This window comes from Camelus bactrianus, chromosome 25, assembly GCF_048773025.1.
Source record: "Camelus bactrianus isolate YW-2024 breed Bactrian camel chromosome 25, ASM4877302v1, whole genome shotgun sequence".
Taxonomy (NCBI): Eukaryota; Metazoa; Chordata; class Mammalia; order Artiodactyla; family Camelidae; genus Camelus; species Camelus bactrianus.
Genome location: NC_133563.1, coordinates 25,250,451 through 25,272,690, shown reverse-complemented (window position 1 = coordinate 25,272,690; position 22,240 = coordinate 25,250,451). Strand labels below are relative to the sequence as shown.

The 22,240-nt window shown below is 36.9% G+C and overlaps 1 protein-coding gene across 4 annotated transcripts in view; it reads right to left on the bottom strand.

The window, feature by feature from the left end:
• The window catches only part of TBC1D31 (TBC1 domain family member 31), a 59,446-nt gene that overhangs the window by 10,333 nt on the left and 26,873 nt on the right, over window positions 1–22,240 (bottom strand). For 3 of the 4 annotated variants that reach the window (XM_074353012.1, XM_074353011.1, XM_045508433.2), the window contains exons 9-19: window positions 18,007–18,086; window positions 17,783–17,929; window positions 17,311–17,444; window positions 14,540–14,673; window positions 14,043–14,222; window positions 12,669–12,901; window positions 12,269–12,421; window positions 11,100–11,235; window positions 7,335–7,427; window positions 1,775–1,915; window positions 502–696 (exon numbers count right to left, since the gene is read on the bottom strand). In XM_074353012.1, coding sequence (XP_074209113.1) covers window positions 502–696; window positions 1,775–1,915; window positions 7,335–7,427; window positions 11,100–11,235; window positions 12,269–12,421; window positions 12,669–12,901; window positions 14,043–14,222; window positions 14,540–14,673; window positions 17,311–17,444; window positions 17,783–17,929; window positions 18,007–18,086 — 1,626 coding nt within the window. The remainder of the gene's footprint in view (window positions 1–501; window positions 697–1,774; window positions 1,916–7,334; window positions 7,428–11,099; window positions 11,236–12,268; window positions 12,422–12,668; window positions 12,902–14,042; window positions 14,223–14,539; window positions 14,674–17,310; window positions 17,445–17,782; window positions 17,930–18,006; window positions 18,087–22,240) is intronic. The other variant, XM_074353013.1, reaches the window with a different exon arrangement.

The following is a 22,240-nucleotide window of genomic DNA, read 5'->3' as shown; positions in this document are numbered from 1 at the left end:
GTTGAGGGAGGAGTTTATTGATGACCTTGGAGCCAGGATACCAACCCTGGACTGCCTGCCTTCAGACTTCCGTCATGTGAGAAAGAAAAACACTTTTCTATCCTGCTTATAGTCACCGTTATTTTGGTTTTTGTTATCAGTAGCTACATGTAATTCCTAACTGTTCAAAATCTTTCATGTTGTAAGTATAAAGAATTAAGTAAATTAAAGTAGTAATATTACACAGTCAGCCAGAACAAATCCAGGGAGCTGGGAAGTTGAGACACTAACGTAAATGAGAAAGACACTTGGTCATTCTTAGGGGGCATCCACATTGGACGACTTCTCTGAGCAATACCTGTTAAAGTTAGATCATCTTTAAGATCTTTTCACAAACAAAAACTATTTGGTTTGATGCTTTTGCCATCTGATTATGTATTATTTCAAGATGTGAATGATTAATAGCAAAAGGTTTATAACCTTTTATTCTTATATTCTTACATTATAACCTTATAGTCTTACTTTTTTAGTTTCCGCCTCCATCATTGCATCTAACACTTCTATTTCTTTCCTTCTGTTTTTCCGAAGGAGTTTGGCCATTTCCTGGTAACATTCACTTCGGTGTAGGTCGTTGCATCTTTGTTTATGTAAAGCTTGAATTCGCCAGTCAGTATTTAGACACACTTGCTCAGCTTTTGCCAAATTTTCTTCAATCAACTAAGAAAAAATTGTAAATTTCAGAAACAAGATCAGACTATGTAAAATACGGTCTGTCCACTCAGTGTATCCAGATGTCCAGGACAGATGTTCATAATCCTGGCTGCATATCAGAATCACCTCAGTGTTTAAAACAAAACGATATTCAGGCTCCACCACAAACCAACTAAATCAATCCTGGGAGTGGCTGGATATTGGTACTTCTAGGAAGCACATTCAGGTGATTCTATGTATAACCAAGATTGAGAACTTCTTGGCCAAGGGACGGGTAGAATTAAATAATTTCCATGTTTCAGTCCTTTGAAGGGAAGTCAGAAAAGCCTGTTCTTACAGACGGGACAAAAGCCTATAGGGAAACAAAGGGATATTCTGAGGGGGACAGCCAAAGGACTGTTATAGAACAGAAATAGGGAAATCTTACACTATTCCCAGCTTTTGGAACAGGGCCAGACTCTGCCATGAACCCATTTAACATTTTGTTAAAGGGATAATAGACAGAGTTCTTTTTTGAGGGTCTCAAATTGTATTTCAGTTCATTTAAGCCAGCATTTCTGAAAGGATACTCCACAAAAAATTCTATAAAGTAAGTTTGAGAAATTTACTTAAGGATTCACAATGTACCATATCCTCAAATTTGACATGAAAAAAACCTAACTTCATGATAGCATTTCCCATACTTGTCACCCCCATCTTACTGAATATTAGTTACTGATATTCTACAGAACACACTTTGGAAATGCTGGCTTTCATACACCAGGCAGAGACCTGATGTTTTGCAACTAATCTACTCAGCAATAACTTCTGATGCTTAACAGTGTAGGACACTATAATTTATAAAGTTATTATTTCATTTGTATTTTCTTCTAAGTCTTAAAATTCTCAAAAGAGTACAAAAGACATGTATAAGGCTGTCAGTGAAGTAATCTGTAAAAAATGTGAGTTTCTAGGAACAGTGATAACAAAGCAAAGAAATGAATTAACTCAACATTACAGAGTTCAATATTGAATTCCTTCTTTTAAAAGAATGGCAGATGGAAATGTTCCCTCTATAGATACACTAAATTTACCCTGTTTTTACCTTCTGAGTTTTCTCATTCTGAGTTTGGTCTGTTCCTATCAGTCTATGAAACATGTTTTCTTCAAGATCCACTTTTCGTCTATAGGCATCTGCATTTTCTCGCATTTCTTTTGCAACAGCTTCTTGATTTCTAGCGAGATTCTGTTAAAAAAGTTTTTTTTGTAAAAAAAAAATCACCCATCTATATAATGCTAGAACATAAAAATGATTTTTCTTTTTCATAACACCAATATGCACCCAAATAAAAACTATAATCACCTAATTTTCAAAGTAAAAACAAAACAGTGGTGACATCAGCGAAAATAAGAGTAAGGACTTCTGAAAACTGTCTCACCTATAAAAGCACTGAGATCCCTGGCAAAACAAACTTTTCAGAACTCTGGAAATTAACTGAAGGCTTGTAGCAACCTAGGGAGCATTTACTCATAAAAATGGCTGAATCTTAGTAAGAAAGACAAACTTTATGATATTTTAAATGATTTCAATTATTCCTACTCTATACCACTCCTAAGCTCTGCAATTAGCCTGGAAAACCACCAGCCTGGCAGCTAATGGAGGGGGCAAGATAGAGTTGGAATGTCTTCAAACTCCCATTCCCAGAGAACTGTCATCATTTGACTTGGAAGACCCCACTCCCAAGGCTGTCTTTATTTGGTCTGACTCAGAACTCACCTACAGCCCGGGGACGTCTGCTGAAAACAATCAGGGGAAACTGCTGAACACCTTGACCCCCTAAGGTAGTGGATCACAGAGCCAATGACAGGCTAATCAAAGAGCTTTGTAAGAAAAGCTGGGGAATTAGATGTCTAAAGGGGGCTTTGAAATGCTCCAGTGAAGATTTCTGGGACTTCAGAAGGCCACACGCATGTGTAAAAATGTGCACGTGCCAATGGCTGTGTGACTGCTCAGACCTGAGACAGCCTGATGCTCTCAACTCTGGGGAACTGAGGTTCTGCGTAACCAGGAAGTGAAATCTAAGAGGGCTGTAACCAGGCAGCCGAGTGCTGAATGAAGGTGAGCCCCAGCGTGATGCGCACAGAGCTCCCTGGCAAAGACTAGAGGCTCACAGGTTCAGGGATCCAAGGAAATCTCTGTCCAGTCACTGAGCTACCAGGGTAGACGTCAGTGGCTACTCATAACAAAGAATAGACACTTTATAGGATTAACTCAGAAAAGTCACTAAGCAAAGAAACAGGAAACCCTGGCGAGAGAACAGAATCTGATTTCCAGAACTGCCATCTTATATTACTTAAAGTATTTAATATTCAGCAAAAAATTACAACACATATTAAAACCCAAGAAAGTATGGCCCTGCATGCTTTGGATAGACATTAACCACATGATCTCCAAAGAAGATATAAAAATGGACAATGAACATGTGGAAAGATGCCTGATATCACTAGTCATCAGGGAAATGCAAGTCAAAACCACGTAAGGAACCACGTCACCCGCACTAATATGGCTGTAATCTAAAGGACAGACAGTAACAGTTGTCCACAAGAATGTACAGAAATTGGAACTCAGCCCTCCTAGTTACGTATCTAAGAGAACTGAAAAAGTATGTCCAAACAAAAAGCTGGGTGTGAATGCTCATGGCGGCACTACACATCATGGCCCCCAAACGGAAACGGTCCACCAACTGAAAAATGGATGAACAAAATGTGGTCTGTCCCTAAAATGGAATATAATTCAGCCACAAAAAGGAATGAAATACTGACTCATGCTACAACATGGATAAGCCTGGAAAATATGCTACGTGAAAGAAGCCAGTCATAAAAGGCTACATATTGTACAATTTCATTTACCTGAAATGTCCAGAATAAGCAAATCCACAGACAGAAAGTAAATGAGTGTTTGCCAGGGGCGGAGGAACGGGGAGTGAGTGCTACTGGGAACAGCGGTTGGTGGGAGGACAGCAAAGAGTATCCCATGAAGGTTTCAGTTAAAAAAGCAAAATACTAATTCTATGTACCAAATAATTTCGCTTTTCCTTATTGATGATGCTAGCAGCTATTTCCTACTAATTTGAGATTGAGGAATTTTTTCTACTTTTCTAATTATCTATTGGCAGCATAATTGCTTCTATAATTCATTAAAAATAAATACATTTTTGAATTATACGCACAGAAGATACATGTGTGAAAGAGTATTGCCCATTGGCAACAATTCACTTAAACCTGCAACAATAGAAGAAAAGTTTATGTAAGTTACGGTTCATTAATAGCTGCTACAGATGACAACTATGGAGATATGTTGCCATTTAGAAAAAAGAAGAAAAAAGGGATAAGAAAAGCAGAATACAGAATTCTAGCTACTTCATAAAGAGATAAAATGATGTCTGTACAGAGATTAAGGATCAGGAGGAAAACAGTGGAAATCCAAAAACAGTGAGGACGGAATGAAGATGGGGGGGTGGTTCAAAGAAGCAGACGGGGGATGGAAGTCGTCAATTCATTCTGTAAAATGATCGAGCGTGTTCGACCAAGGGGGAAGCCTGTGCCAGATGCCAGACGCTGTGAGTAAAGGGCTGACTCCGTACCAGCAGCAGGAGTAATCCTGCACGTTCCAAAGAAAAGGTTAGCCCGTGACCAGTTCTAAGCCCTTGGAGTACCTTGCCTGGTAGGAGTGTCAGTATACCTGAGGCGTTGGGCCACGCCAGAGAGTTTATGCTAACACCGTGATTTGCGGTGGGAGCCCTGGGCCACACTATCGCCGTCTGACCTCTGCCCAGTAAGTAACCAAGGCCAGCCACGTGCACACTCCATGCCTACATGACTGACCCCCGAGTAAAACCTGGACACCAAAGCTCAGGTGAGCCTGCCTGGCTGGCCACTCCATGTGTGTTGTCACCCATCTTTGCTGGCAAAATGCCATACTCTCTGTATGACTCCACCGGGGGCGGACAACTAGATGCTTGTGTCTGGTCGCTCCTGGACTCCACCCCCCGTGCCTTTCACCTTTGCTGAGTTTAACCTGAGGGTAGTCCTGGGAACTCCAGACAAAGACATGTATGTGTTAACTCACTTAATGCTCACAGCAATCTCGGCAAGGCTGGTACTATGCCGAGAGGAAGGCCACCCACGTGCACGAGCGACGAGACAGTGTGAGAAACAGACTCGATGAAACAAGGTTCTAGAACATGAAGGAGATGGGCTCTGGATCCTAGGTCAGTGTCTACTTGTCTGTGCTTAGTTTTGCTCTTTGTTAAAAAAAGATTTTATTCAAATTAGATGGAATGTTGGGCTCACACTTCCAACAGAGGTAATCACAATACTATTTCTGGAACATAATTTGTTTGGAATTAGACACACTTCATCAACCTAGTGTAAGAGGCAAGTTTGGCAGATAGCGTTAATCACTAAAGACAATTTGAAAAAGGCAGCAGTAGCATGTTTATATTTAACTGACCAGATGAAGTTCATGATTTTTACAAATTAGTTTTGTTAGAAGGTGAAGTCTTCTCCATTAGTTTGCTTACATAAATGCTTCCTTTACAAATGAGCTGTGGGTTCTGGGATGACGGGTGGCTCAGGCTGCATGGCCGCCTGGCCTCCGATGGCTGGGGCGATGGGCAGGGGTGTGCGGCTGCCCAGAGTCTAGAGGTGCTGGCCATGGCAACGCTGGGTCCGAGGGTCCTGGGCCCGGAATGCGTGGAGGGCAATGGCCTGGTCTGGCCTGTACCACACTGTCTGTGGGACCTCAGGTGGCCCCCAGTCTGTGTTCCCACGCCAGGAGATGGGGCAGTGGGGTTGAGGGCATTTGAGTTTATTGGTCATCGACTGTATGTCACGGAATTTTTGAAAGAAGCGGGGATTTCTTGCTTGTGAAAGAGAAAGCTCTCTCCCCGTAACGGCACATGTCAGTGTGACATCTGGTCAACACAGGAAAGTGTAGACCTTGATGACTATCTCAAGGTGCAGAACCTGGCAGCAACTGAATGAGTATCACCAACTCTGCAAGTGAAAAATGGATGCTTGAAGCAGACCGCTGCTAGCGGAATACTTAACTACCCGGGAGCACAGAGACGACCTAAGGATGTTCTTGGGGAGGAATCTGAAAACTTCATCTTCAGGAGCTGCTTAGATTATTTAAAATTTCTAGGAGTGCTAAAATTACTGTTTTGGACAGTCCATGAAGGTACATATAAAACAGTAGGGCTAGAAATAAAGAAATTTAGTGTGCAAAAAAAAAATAATGATATGATACATGGAAAGCATCACTTGGCATTCCTGATTCCTGCCAAAAGTACCTGAGTTGAATCTTATCATGAGGAAACAACAAATGCTAATTGAGGAACATTCTACAATATATCTGGCCTATGTGCTTCAAAAATATAAATGTCATAAAATACAAAGACAAGACTCAGGAATGGTTCCAATTTACAGGAGAATAAAGAGATGTGACAACTGAAAAAATGGATTATCTTAGATTTCCTTTCACTCTAAAGGACATTTTTAGGACAAGTGATAAAATGTGAATAAGGTTTATACAACAGATAATAATGTGTTAACTTCCTGATTTTGACCATTGTAGTATGATTATGTAATAAAGATTCCCTGCTGTTATAAAATATGCAATGAAGGGGTGAAAAAGCATTGTATCTGCAACTTAAACAGCTAAGGAAAAAATGTGTGTGTGTTTATAGATTGAAAGAGAAGGATAATGAAAATTTAGCAAAATGTTAATATTTGAGAATATGAGAGAAAAATATTTGGAAATTCTTAACATGTTTCTTGCAAATTTTCTCTTAATTCTGAAATCATGCCTCCTGGTGCCATCACCCTTCCTAGCCAGTAAAAATAACTTAAGCTTAGTCCAAATGAATTAATTCTAATTCAAAATCATAGGAGGCTTAGTGGAAGTGTAAACCTCCGGGGCTCCGAGTTAGCAAAAGTTCAGTGTAGAAACTTAAAGAGTGTTGTAGTTACGAATGGACTCTCTGTTCTAAATCATATTTAATGTGAGCAACAATCAATCATATACACGTTACCTGTTATGTAGTTGTTATCACTAATTTCAAACCCATGGTCTGACTTTAAGAGGGCTGAAGGAAGTAAAAACTTATGGTTTCAAAATAAATGAATAACATGCTTTTCCCTACTAATAATATTTATAGTAACAAAGTTCCCTTCTTCAGCGTCTTGGAAATTGAATTATATGTACTAAGGTCGGTCCTTGCTGACTTGATTCCAGCAGATTCAACTTTAAAGTGCTTCACAGCGCTTGTCTGATTTACCTTCTGAAGTCCTGGGTTAATTCTGTAGTTACTATTACACAGACATAAGGAAACTTGGTAAGTTAGTAAAAGATCCTGAGGCAAAATCTGGGACTTAACATCTGGTTCTTCAGACACAAGACTAAGTTGCTAAGAGAAACATGAATTTGAGTATCACAACAAACTGTGCATCCAGACACCCTGGCTACCTTACAGTCCTGGGTGACACTAGACTCTACCTGGAAAAACAAATACAATGAACATTTAAAAACCTTGAATAAATACAGTCTAGAAAGAGTTTGTATAAGCTCTGCTCTTCTTATATTGGAAATAGTTGATTTATACCTTCTCATAAAGTCTCTTCTGTGATTCAAGTTCCAGATGTCTCATTTCTAGGTCTTTGGCTGTGGCAGCAATTTCTCGATCTCTCATATGTACCTATGGCCAAATAACAAACTGAATTCACAAAAATAATTTTTAACAGAGTTTGTAATCTCATAATCTGAACAACCCACTAAAAGCACTTAAAATGATAGGTATTGGGTTTTTGAAACCAGAGTAATTGACAATATATTAACACTCACTGTGGAATCTAGGAATAATGTCTGAGTTAAAGTTAAGCTTAAGTTTCTAAAAAAGAAAGCACAATTACCACACGCTCATCTACCCAGACTGGGAGAACAGATGGCCGTTCTTTCCACATTACCTTAGCCACATTATGAGTTAGAAAAACTTGAGCAATTGAAGTTTGCAGTGGATAAAAATGTAAAATGTTTGATCTTATTCCATGTAACATTTATTTAACATTCTTTTTGATTACATTTCTAATATTTTATAAATTTGGTTTGGCAACTAGTAATTCCAAATTAAAATTTACTGTAGACTATTCCAACTTGTATGTGCCCTGCTTGGATTTAGCTAATTTAGAGTTCACCTTTCTCCAAAAGTTGATGACTTGGAAGCTTCTCAGTCCCATACACTAGAGGGCTTGGATAAGGCACTGTTTAGGTAGAGAATCTTAGGAACTGTCTTAAATACTTGGCTGCCTAAATAGTCCTCATTTTTTAGGAGTGAGAATAACATGATATGTGTTTCAGTACAAAACAAAACAAACTAACCCATTAGGCATCTAACGTAATCATTTCACCTAACCAGTCAACATTTAATGACCGCACTACTTGCATGCATAAGGCAAAGCGTTATATACAGTAGACTCGCTATCAAATACATGTAATTGAAGACACAAAACAGTAAAAATGAGAACATCGTGGGATGTGCAAGGACATGCATCCAAGGGGTGAAAAAACCATGGACTGAAAACCAGTTCAACTTAAAGAGGTTATTGAGAAAGCAGGTAGCTCAAAGGTGGGGATACCTGAGTTTATGAAGCAAGGATAGTTATAATGCTAAGAAGCAGAGGAGACGTTTGGCATAGCAAAGAATGCTTTTTAGGAATTTCAATTACAGGAGCTCTTTTGCTTATGAATTTTCAGAGGTGCAAAGAACTATGTACCAGAGCAAAACAGATCAATGTTGCTGGCTGATAACAGATGTGTGTGTCAGTTGTAAGTGTCACTTTGGACCCAAGCAGTCTTTTCCTGCTGGTGCCTGAGTCATGAGTAGAGAAGTTTCTGCAGTTCAGCAGGGTCAGAGGTCACTATGAGAAGAGGGAGATGGTAGGACAGGAGGCGGGAAGGGGAGGCAGAGGTCAGAATTAGTTTATAAATTCCATGCAATCCTAATAAAAATTCCAATAAGATGGGAGAAGGCAGGGATACAGAGAGACAGAAAAAATTTTCAATATCTATTTAAAATGGTAAACATTTGAGAATACTGAAGACAACTGAAAAGGCAGACCAATAGTGGGAATTGGGCCTACTAGTCAGTAAGATGCTCCAAAGGTGTTATTCAAACAGTGTGGTACTGGCTTAGGAATAGACAGCAACGGACGAGATCAAGTATCTAAGGGAGTAAACATTTAATAACCATCACCTGGCAAATGACTTTACTAACATTCAACAAATGGCATTGGGAAAACTGACTGGCCTTTGGAAAGAAGCAAGCTTGGTCCCTAACTCACTCCTTACATTCAATTTTCAGACACATCAGGGGTTGGCAAACTTATTCTATAAAGGGCCAGAGGGTAAATATTTCAGGCTTTGTGGGACATACTCTGTGTCACAGCTGTTCACCACCGCTGTTGGTAGTGCAAAAGCAGCCAAAGAAATTTGTAAACGAGTAAGTGTGACCGTGTTCCAATAAAACTATATTTATGGTCGTCGAAACTGAATTTCATGTTTAAAAAAATTTAATATAGTTTTCATATCATGAAATATTATTCTTTGAGTTTTCTTTTTTTTAGCCATTGAAAATGTTAAAACTATTCTAACCCATGAACATTACAAAGCAGGAGGTGGGTCAGATTTGCTGGTGCACGATAGTTTGTTGCCCTTGAGATAATCAAAGATTAAAACAACAGAAAAATGTTGAACTAAAAGAAAATATGCATAAGTGGTAATAAAACCTATAATGGGAAGGTCTTTCTAAACATGACACACATCCTAAAAGTCATAAAAAACTAATGAAGTTGGTTATCCAAAAGTTAAATATTTTACGTGATTAAAAAAAAAAGACACTATAAACATTGTTAGAGACAAGTAACATAGACCAGAAGAAAACACTCAAGACAGACAAAGGGATTAAGCTCAACTCTGTGCTCTGCGGCAGCCCCCAGCCCGATGAGGATGCTGAGCATTTAAATTGTGACTCGTCCCAACTGAGATATGCCGGGAGTATAAACTGACTACTAGACTTCTCAGATTTAGCACAAACAAATGATAATTTCAAATATACTGAGTTAAATAAAATGCTATTAAAATTAATTTCACCTGTTTCTTCTTACTTTTTAAATGTGCCCATCAGAAAACTTGTAATTGCCCATGTGGCTCACATCCTATTTCTACTGGACACGAAATGACAAAAGAGCCCAAGTAAATTGATAAGAAAAGAGTAACTTGGTAGAATACTGGATGAATGATTTAGATATGCAATTTACAGTTCTACAATGGAAGATAAGTGAATGAAGAGATAGTTAACATCACTAGCAAGAAAAACAAAACAAAACAAAACCATTTTTCACCTATCACCTATCAGATTGGAAAATATTAAGACTGATGCACTCCAAATTGACCAGGGTATATGTACTTTTACATTTCAAACAGCTTAAGTGGGTTCATTTTTGGAGGATAATATGGCATATCTTAGCATTTACTCAACAAAAAGCACATGTACAAATACTCAAAGATTTGTGCTGAGAATGCACAATCTAGCACTGTTTTGTGTAGCAAAATTCTGCAAACAACATAAATGTCCAACAGCAAAGGATTAGTTAAATAAACTATGACATATTCATATGATGGAATACTATGCAACCATAAAAAGAGAAAGATATGTAACAGTTTTTTAACAATTTATATTTGGGGATGAAATGAGAAAAGAGTGGACAAAGTCCATTTTTAACTCCATATATTTTGTAACAGAAATTTTTTATGCTGCCTATGTGCTAATTTTTATATTAAAAGAGAGTACTTCTTGGGGGAGGGTATAGCTCAGTGGTGGAATGCACACTTAGCATGCATAAGGTCCTGGGTTCAATCCCCAGTACCTTTGTTAAATAAACAAACAAACCTGATTACCTCCCCCCTCAAAAATACAAATAAAAAATTAAAAAAAAAGAATAGTTCCCCTACTTTTACAATTAGCTTCATGGTTAATTGATATTTCTATATTAAATAGTCACCAAGGACACTAGTTAACCTACCTAATTTCCCTGGCATTTCTGAACTACTTAACAATTAACACTTGATAGCTACATCGCCCAAATCTGGGTGACAGTTGTGTTTCCTCAGGGGCACCCAATCCACAGTGGGTGATCAACGTGTTGGTAAAATTCAGCAGACAAGAACAGCTGGGGAAACGTTACATAAAACTAGAGGGGCTGTTTAGCATGCACTGTGGACTCTAGGAATAATATTAAACTTGAAGGTGTCTGCTACATTTAAATGAGGGTCAGTAGGACCGTGCATGAGTACAAAGGCAAGAATAACAAACCTTTCTCTCCATCTCATCATCCAGTCTTCTCAGCTCCATTTCCTGTTGATCTTGCTGAAGCTTCAGAAGACGCCTTCTGGCAGCATCTTGGAGGTGCATTTCCTTTACTTTCAGCTCTCTCTTGACAGCAGCTAGTCTTACATACAAAAAACATCAAGAGGAACAAATAAAAACATTTCAGAACATAGACTGCAATGGAAAAATACTACGTTTCACAACAATGAAAGGCCTGCCGCCTATCTTGGTCCACTTTCCCAGTTTAATTGGTGCCTTCATAACATGGCTGTTTTTACAACAGATAAATGAAAGATGCCCAATTACAAAACAAGTCTGCATTCATGAAAATGACAAGTCCATATGCAATTGGCTGTTCTTTCCATATTCAAAAGATCTCTAACAGGTGTACTTCTCAGATCATCTCAATACAATCGATATCCTTTCTCTGAGGAAAGAATGCCAAAAAAATGCTCCAGTGTTACCGAAGATTATGTATGCTATTCTCTTAGAATTTTAGAAGGCTAATAGCTCAGTTCAGCAATTCTTTTTAACCCACACTAGAAATTTGTTTCATAAAGTCCCATCCAAGAATAAGAATCAATAAACATTTATAGAAGTCATTTTCCCAACAATTAGGCTTAGTCTCAGCGCTCATCTCATTATCTTAACTAATTCAAACATTTTGCCTTATTAACACACTTTTGAGTAAGCATTTAATACTTCTTCCCCTGTCCTCCAAAATACGACATGCACAATGAGACAATCATTTTATGTTTCAATTTTCAGGTCACACAGATATGTTTAAAATACAGTTTAAAAAATAGTGCTCCACTGAAGGTGACTGGTCCAGCATGGCATCACACACCAAGGCATTTCTGCCCACTGCAGAATAATGTTTCTAATAATATCCTCCAAGGCACCCTGGATCTTGTACTACCTCTGAATAATCAGTGCAAGTTATATCATATTCAGTATAGCTTAGAAATTCTATTTTACCACTGTCATTTTTGGGGGAAAAGTGGTATTTACAGATTTTTTAATTAACTTAAATATTTGCTTAATGGAATACCACAGCTGGGTAATGCTATAAATAGTGCTGTTCCTATAATGAAAAATGAAAGGAAATAAAAATCATTCAGATACCCAGATGTTTTTCAAAGTGCTAAATATACCTCTGTCTTTGTTGTATTATCTTCTCCTCTTCTTGTAAGAGCATTTCTCTCCTTGTTTCTTCAGCTTTACGAAGCAGTTCCTGTTTGTGGTACCAAGCTTCATCTTCAACTCTTTGCTGGTCTACCTCAGCTTGCATGTCTTCAACTGTCTGCCTTGAGTAGAGAATATTTATTATTATAACTAAATGCAAACAAGAAAACTGAGTAATTGAAGCCCAAGAAAACCAAAACACAAATGTATACTTGACTGACTATGCAAGGATATCTTTAAAGATATTTCTATCCTTCAAACACTGATTTTACATTACTACTTAATAATTTACATATATTTTTCATAAAAACTTTCTTTACATTTGTAACAGATTTTGTTTTTATCAAAGAACAACTGTTCCATGATTACCTCTCTCTTAAGTAATCCAATTCGTCATTCCTTATTCTCTCTCGTTCCTGTGTCTGATAGTCCACAATGAACTTTGGGTATTGATTGAATACTGGGTATTGCCCCTTTGTCAGCGCCACAAAAGCGTTAAGCATGTTGTCTGGATGAATGTCAGTGGGCGTGGTGTCCATGAGATGATAAACTTCTCTAATTACAGCACTTATATCCAGGTTATTCCGATGGTGGAAAAAATACTGCAAGGAAACTTTGTGTTTAAATTGAGATTCACCTAACAAAGGAGTTATAGGTAGAACTAAAACAGATTTTAAAATGTAAACGTGAATTCATCTTTAAGATGATTTGTTGTTTTGCAAATTCACTGAAGCTTTTCTTAACCCAAGTTTTAAAGATCCAGTTTCATATTCTCAAACTGTAGTAAAATTTTACAATCATGTTATGAAATTGTGAAATAACACATTTAAAATTTTAACTCAAAATGTAGGCTTTCTTGGTAACAGAAGAATGCTTCAACAAAAAAAATTCTTCCACTTGGATTTTTTTTCTTCAAAATCCAAAATAAGTTCCAAAATAAATTAGCCTTTGAAAATTGCTTGATTTTTAAAAAATATCTGATATGTTTCCACATTATCTTGTTCTGCTGACAGATCCAAGTTCTAATATATATACACATACATACATACATACATACATGTATGTATCTTGCGATCATGAAGTAAAAATAAAGTTTGACAGGAACCACAAAATAAGTAACAAATAACAAACAAAACCAACTGAATCCATCCTGTCTACCAAAAGAACCACCCCTTTTAAAAACCAGCTCTAATTCTTTCTTTTGGGGTTTTTTTTTGGGGGGGGGTAGTTAGGTTTATTTATTTATTTTAATGGAGGTACTGGGGATTGAACCTAGGACCTCGTGCATGCTCAGCAGGCACTCTAAGCACTGAGCTATATCCCCCCCACTTCTCTAATGCTTTCTTTCAGTCACCATCTGCCACGCCTCAAAGTTCTCATAGTTACTGTTCTGCACGTGCAGTAAGCATGCAGATTATCACAGAGCAGCTGGCCAGAGAAAAGTTCATGCACAGAATAAGCAACTATTCAGTTGTTACTTTAAATAGGTAAAAAGCACAAAGCTCCAGTGCTATCATGATTCTTTCCTGCAGCTATGATTTTAGGACTAGTAGGCAGCCGCTACCATCTGCTGAACTGTCTACAACCAAGAAAAGGCAAGGATGTGGTGGGGTAACTTGTTCACTAGATTCTTACCACCGAGCACCAGTACCTGACATACAATAGGTACTCAATAAGTACATGGATTTTTCAACTGAAATAAATGAAATTTGAGAACTGCTACTTAAGAACAAGGACATGTACCTCAAAATCATCTTTCAGATTACAATGGAGCAAAGGAGCTCTAGAACATATGTTGTAGGCCACGACGGTCATCAGGAGGAATGAAGGATGGTTGGAAAAGACATTATCAAATAATTTGAGCCACTCCTCTCTTGTCAGTACTTCTGAGAACACAGTTTCAAGAAGAGGCCATGCATACAGCTAAAATAGACAAGAAAAAAGTGTATTAGTTCCCCAGGGAAAAGTCCTACTAGAGTTACTGCTAACGCTCTCATGTTTGGTTTAGCTACAAAAGTCATTATATTAAAAACATAATTATGAAAAGAACTACCCTAATTTGGGCCCTTCTTCAGACTGTCAGGTAAGAAGTTTAATGAAGAAAAAGGATGGAATACTGTTAAAAATACATCAGTAGTATGTTGATTATTATACTTTCAAGAAATTACTGTTTTATTTCTATTAGAACCCATGTTAGCTTCCAAAATAAGTTGTTATTCTAAAAACCTTACACTTCTTACCTGGGAAGTTACATCATGATCTATGAAGTGTTGCAGGAGTTCCTTGTCATGAAATGCCAAAACATTTTCTATCATACCAAGAATATTGATAGGAGGATTAGGAAAATATTCAAACCAGTGTTGACACCAATTGACTATGAAGAAAAAAATTGAAAATTTATCTTTACCTCTCTGTATTATTAAAGGGCTTTGCAGTTCTTAAATGTATCCACTTTTTGTCTTCAATATGCCCATTAATAAAGATCCCCTTTCTTGTTCTAAAATACAATTTGTCATTTTAACCATTTTAAATGTACAATTCAGTGACATTAATTATACTCACAATGTTGTGCAACCATCACTATTTCTAAAATCCTTTCCCAAACAGAAACTTTGTCCTTATTCAGCATTAACTCCATTTCCACTTGCCCGGCCCTTGAACCTCTAATCCATTTCCTGTGCCTGTGAATTTGTGAAATTTCATAAAAATCTGTCCTTTTGTGCCTAGCTTGCTTCACTAACCATGTTTTCAAGGTTCATCCATGTTGTAGCATGTGTCAGACCATCACTGTTTTTTACGGCTGAATATTTCATTGTATAAGACTGGGAGTTCAAAATTTGTAGGTACTGACAGGCATATACAGAATAGATAAACAAAATTATACTGTATAGCTCAGGGAAATATATACAAGATCTTGCGGTAGCTCACAGCGAAAAAGAATGTGGCAATGAATATATGTATATTCATGTATAACTGAAAAATTGTACTCTACACTGGAATTTGACACAACATTGTAAAATGATTATAACTCAATAAAAAAATGTAAAAAAAAATTTCATTGTATATATACACATATTGTTTGTCCATTTATCTGTTAACTGATACTTGGGTTGCTTCCACCTTTTGGCTACTGGGAATAATGCTGCTACAAACATCTGTGTATGAGTCTGTTTTCAATTCTTTTGGGGACATCCTTAGCACAACTGTGGGATTATACAGTAATTCTATGTTTTAAGTTTCTGAGGAACTGCCAAACTGTTTTCGACAGTGACTGTACCATTCTACATTTCTATCAGCAATGTATGAAAGTTTCAATTTTTTCACATCCTTGCCAGCACTTGTTACTTTCTTTTTTAAATTATAGCCATCCTAGTAGGTAAGAAGTAGTTCTCACTGTAGTTTTGATTTGCATTTCCCTAATGACTGATGATACTGCGCATCTTTTCATAGGCCATTAGCTATTTGTACATTTTCTACAGAGTAATGTCCATTCAAGTCCTTTGCCCATTTTTAAACTGGATTGTTTGTTTTGTTTTTTTTTCCTCTTACAACTCTTAGTGTTATTGGCAGGGTAAACTAGTACAACTCTTTGCAGAATCAATTAGAATGTTCATATTTTATGACCTAATAAAACCAATTCTGGGAATCTACCCAAAATTTATGAATGTGAAGACAGTCATGATATTGTTACTTTTAATACATAAAAATTAGAAACCTAAATGTCCAACAATAAAAGATGAAATCAGAGCATGAATATTTATCAAATATTATAATAAACAAAATGTTCACAAAGTTTATACAAATAAAAGTACACAACATATTAAACAAAAGTAGTTTAATTATAAAAATAAAAAACTGCCTAAAGTGTGGAAAAATTAGAAAAAAACAAAACAAAATCCTAAAAGTCTAATAGCTGGAGGATAAATTATGGTGCACCTATAAAATGAAATATCCTGTGGGCAATAAATTATGTTTTGGACGATATTTAATGATTTGGAGGAAATGCTCTTTTGAGAAATTCACTAATATATTATCAAGATTATCTTTGAGAAAGAGGAATATAAGTGAATTTTCTTTTATTTTGTATACTTGCCTATATTTTCTCCAGTTATGAGTAAAAATTTATTAAAGCAAATGCAATGTAATAAAATGAATGAAAATATGTAAAGAAAAACATATTTAAATATTCACAATATGCATGCTTGGGTCTTTTTATTTCCACTTTTCAGAATTTTATTGTTAGTTAAGTGCTTCTCTACTTTGTACGAGAACGATACATATAAAATTGGTTATTTTTGTTAAATCAGTCTTGGTTTAATGTGGATCCAGTTTATTAACTATTTACCTGAGCTGATTTTACTAATATGAAAAAAATGACTCACTTTTTAGTGTAGGTGGTAATGATCAAGCAGTAAACACAATGGTTGGGAGTACAAGCTACAGATTCTGACTGCCTGAGTTCAAATCTTTATTCTGCCATGAACCTAACAATGGTAACTTAAGCGCTCTGTGCCTCAGTTTCCTCATCTATAAAAAGGGGATAACAATAAATAACACCTACCTCATGGTCAGCTGTAAGGATTAAATGAGTTGATAAAGGCAAAACATTGAGAATGGTACCTGGCACACAGAAAGTTCTGGATAAATGTTAGCTCTGGATGATGAGACTGAGGATAACAGCCAACACCTGCCACATTAGGTTCTGGGTGCTAAATGCTCTATGTACTTCCTGCAACCTATGAATAACAACTGACTTTCAGTAAGTGGAGCATCTGCTTCCTCCTTACTAACAAAACTCAACCTGTAACAACAGTATCTTCTGAAATGCAATCATCCAAATGTTATTGTAAGTAAAAAGGTTTATTTATGTATAAATGTCCAAACTGTCCATTTTATGCTCTATGTCTGACTGTCTCACACTAGAATTGTTAAACGTTGCAAAGGTGCAAAGACATCAGGAAAATGTACAAGAATCTACTCTTGGTGTCATTATTTATACTTATTTACTTACTTATAAGAGTAGCAACAACTTCAAAACAGACGAGCTGGTTGTTCTGGAATAATTTTACAAATGGAAATGCCAAGAGTGGAAGATACGGTGTGTCACTAAAGATGGTGGACCAGTGAGCTAATGCAGACAGGGTTCTGTGAATAAAATAAGGAAATGAAGACCAGAGAAGTTGGTTTAAATTTATTTGAATAAACAATACATTCACATGACAAAAAAATTCAATACAAAAGGTAAATTTGGTGAAATTTGGGTTTGTCTATTTTCCATGATTAGACTGAGGTCATAAATTTTTGGCAAGAATACCACAAAAGTGACATGCAACGTACTGATATGTTTTATTACTGGTGATTTTAAATCTGATTACTTGGCTAAGGTGGTGTCTGCTGAATTTCTCTACTATAAAATCACTACTTTCCCATTTGTAATTAATATCTTGGGGGAGATACACAATGCTGCAATATACTGAACATACCTCTGTAATACTCTGAGTAGTTTCCTGCTTTTGATAGGATAGTTCTTCTGAAGGTTGAGAAATGCCACATGAATACCTTTATCTATAAGGTTGCTGAACGCAGTGTGATTTTCAGGCAGTTGTAGCAGAGAACGCCAAATGAACATTCTGAAATTAAAACATAATTTTAACCAAGAACAATTCGGGAGTAAGACTGACTTAACGTGCAAGAAATTAAATTTTACCTGTATTTCGTTGGATATTCACCATAGCTTTTTAGTAAGATTTGTAAACGCTTTTTATTTAATCCATCTGACAATTCATTCTATAAAAAGAAAAAAAACTGTATCAATCAGTGACATAATCTTAAAACTGAAAAGGTCATCTAGACCACGGTAAAAAATATTTTATATCATGAGACTCTTCTACACACACACACACACACGTCCCTTGCTCTCTCCTGAGTCTGCATATACACAGCAGATAAAGTTTGTGACAAATTATTTACCCTATAATAGGGTTTGGTAAACTTCTTCTGGAAAGGGTCAGAGAGTAAATGCTTTAGGCTTTGTGGGCCAACAGGCAAAATCAACGACATTATGCAGATACTTAATATAACCATTTAAAAATGTAAAAATCATCCTTAGCTTGAGTAGACAGAGTGGGCCCGGGGCTGTCCTCTGTAACCCCTGTAGCAAGAGTGATGCATCCTGATGTTTCCTTCCCTCTCCTGCTCCCTCTTTTTCTTTTAAGTCAATTTTTATCTTAATGGAAAAATATTTTATAAATTTTAAGATCATAAAGCCATATTCCTAGATTATCTCATGGAAGCCTAACAACTAAGTGAAGCAGATGAGATGTTCTATCGTTTCTTTGAGAAAATGAGAAGGTCAGAGAAGTTCGGTGACTTGCTCAAGGGCACGCACCTGTTAAGTCTTGGCTGAAGATCCAAAGCCAGATTTTCTTAGTTCAGTGCTCTTTTTTACTATAAGAAACAGTGAACCCAAAAATGTAGGAGGGAGGTGAGGGGAAAGCCCAAAATGACAGTGAATGAAGATTCCCCATTTGAGAGCCACACACTGGACATTGAAGGCAACTAGTCCAGACCAGAGCAATACAGTCCGTGAGAGAGAGACACGTTCACTGAGGTCATCACCAAGACACCTGCTGCCACTGAAGCCTCTTTAACAAAGGACAGAGAGCTCAGGTGAATTGGCCGGAGTTTTACCTGTTTTCTTGTCTAGACCCTGAGCTGATGAAGTTCCTACTTCACGATTAGCTGAGGACATGCATTGTTCATAGAAGTGTTCTCCTTTGACCTACTGCTTAGAGCTGGATATAGGTTTTTTGTTTTTTTGTTTTTTAAGCCATTCCTGGTTATTTTTGTCCAGGGACTCCCTGACATAGCCCGCTTTGATCCACACTGGACTGCTGCCAGATGCCCTGACCACAGTGTCCCTTTATTTCCCAGAAATCAATCATGACCACATCCACTCGCTGTCCCAGAAAAGGCTCCAGTACACTCTCAGGAAATCTGAAGCCAGACCATGTCTCAGAAATACCACTCAGCTCATTTCCTCATTAGAGCATTCAACCAACAGGGCCAATTCCGCCCAGTCTTCACACAGCTAGGTTTGTGCCTGTTTCTTACTTTTTTAAAACTAAACAATATTTTGTTTAGGGTTACATTGTATTGGTGATATAATTACACAGAAAACCAAGGACACGATTAACACAGAAGTGAGGACAATGGCAACCTCTATGGGACGGGGAAGAGAAATGTGACTGGGGATAAGCACTCAGGGGACTGACTGCACAGCTACTGGCAACACTCTATTTCGTCATGTGGATCTGAGCAGGCCCAGAAAAGAGTTAACACAGCAGGTCTGAGACTGCCATCCTTAGAAAGGCCTGCTTGAAAGCTGGCTCTTGTCTAGTGTCTAGACACCTGGCTTTCGAGGAAGTTCCCAGAACCAGTGAGAGTGGCTCACTGCGCCTAAACTGCACGCTGCGGTTCCCGCTGAACGCCTGCTTTCCTCGTGGAGTCTGGAATTTCGAAATGCACTACCTGGAAGGTGCCTATACAACCAGCCTCCAGGAAAAATCCTGGGTATTGAATTCCTAATGAATTTCCCTGATAGACAACACTTTACACATTCTTCTTTTGACGCAAGTTTCACATTTTAAAAATGCTTATAGAAGAAAAGAGGCTGTTGAAATTAATGTGAAAATTACCAAGAGTCAGTGAGAATATGGAGCAACTAGAACTCTGAAACACCTCTTGGTGGGAATATAGATTGTTTTAATCAACCACCTGGGAAACTATCTGACAGTATTCACTAAAGCTGAGCATATGCACAGCCCATAAGCCAGTAATTCCATTCCTAGGTTTATACCCAACAGAACATGTCCTTATGTTCACCAGAGATGAACTAGAATGTTCACAGCAGCACTGTTTCTAATGGCAAGAAAAGCAGGCAACTACCCAAATGCCTATCAACAGCAGAATGGACAGAGTTTGGTTTATTCACACGATGGAATAAACCTGTGAGTGAACGGTTTACAGCTACACAGATTTCTCAAACATATTGTTAACTGAAAGAGGCCAGACACACAAGAGTACCAACTGAATGTACATAAGTACAAAAAAGGCAGAACTAATCCATGACGTTAAAATGCAGAGAGCAGTTATCCTTGGGGATGGACAAAAGTGCCTGGAAGGAGCAGTCAGGGGCTTCTGGGGTGCTGGGAATAGCCCAGTTTTTGATCTGAGTGCTGGTAATACAGATGTAGTCAATCTAAAAATGTACTGAGCTGCGCATTTATTGATTTAATATCAACAAAAAGTTGTAAAAGTCCCTGAAAATGTTAGCAGCTTCTCTATTAATGTTGTTATTGTCTTTCAATTCCAAAGCAATATATGCCTTTCACAGAATAGTAGGAAACTACAAAAAATATGTCTAAGGAGGAAAATAAAACCGACTGAAACAGACGGGCAATTCTATTAGTATTTTGATCTTTTTTATGGAGTTTCAGAAATAATACATAAGTACTCGTATCTTTTTTAAATTAACTGATGCCCAAGCATATAGTTGTAGTTAATTTTTTATATTTAACATAATATAATTATTTCCCTTTCCTCTTAAATAGTCCTAGCGTATGGCTCTACAATAATTTATATGATTAGTTACTTACTGTTAGACATTTTGGCTGTTTCTAAGTTTTTCTTGAATAAATCCCTCTCTCTCACACACACAGTAACAGATCATCTCAAACAAGGCAAAAAGGGAAATCAGAACATTCTTTCTGAAGATCAGTTTGGCTACTACTATCAGAATTTTTATGCACACACTCTGACTTAAAAATTCTACTTCTAAAGATACATTTGTGCAAATGTTCAAAGATAACAGTACAAGAATATCCACTGCATCACAGGCTGTGTTATCAGAGGACTGATGATAGAACCCGATGCCAGTCAGCAGAGTCCCGGTGAGATAAATTAAGGTATACCCACAAATGCAATGCCACGCAAGTGTTTTTAAAACATTGTAGCACTGCATGCAGTAATATAAATAGATATTCAACCTGGTAAGTGGCAAGAGCAAGTTATAAACGCACTATAGTATGATTCCATCTATATAAAAATATAAAAATAAAAAAGTAACAGACACAGATATACATATGCTTATACAGAGAAAATTTCTGAAAGGATGTCAACAACTATTAACAATGGTCACCTCTGGGGAGTGCAATGAAGAGTGGGCTAGGGAACGGGGAGGAAGAAAAGTATGTCTTTATTTTTCCCCTTTACAACCTTCTAAACCAGCATTGTCTAACAGGTAATGAAAGAGACAACTGTAATTTTTTAAATTACATTTAAATTTTCTTAAGAAAATTTCTTAAGGAAATTTTAAGTTTTCTAGAAACCATGTTAAAAAAATAAAAAGCAGGTAAAATCAACTTTAATGCATTTATTTAATCTAGTGTAATAAAAATATTACCATTTCAACATATAATCAGCATAAAATTATTACTTAATAAGATATTTTACATTCTTTAGGGGTAAGGGATTAAGAGGTACCAACTACAACATATAAGTAAGCTACAAGGATATATTGGAATATAACCAATATTTTTAAATAACTTTAAATGGAGTATAATCTATAAAAATATTGAATCACTATGTTATACTACTGTAATACTATAAATCAACTATACTTCAATTAGAAAAATATTTTACATTCTTTTGTTCATAATATAATTTCAATATCTGATGTGCATTTCACACATAGACCACATCTTAATTCAGACCAAGCCACATGTGACTCGTGGCCAGCCTACTGGACAGTGCAATTCTATACTGTTTGACTTTTTTAAAAAACCATAAACATGCATTAATTTTATACTAAAAAGTTTTATAAGCATATTATATTTCAGTTACAACTGTCTTCATATAACTTTCCTTCAATTCCTAAGAGA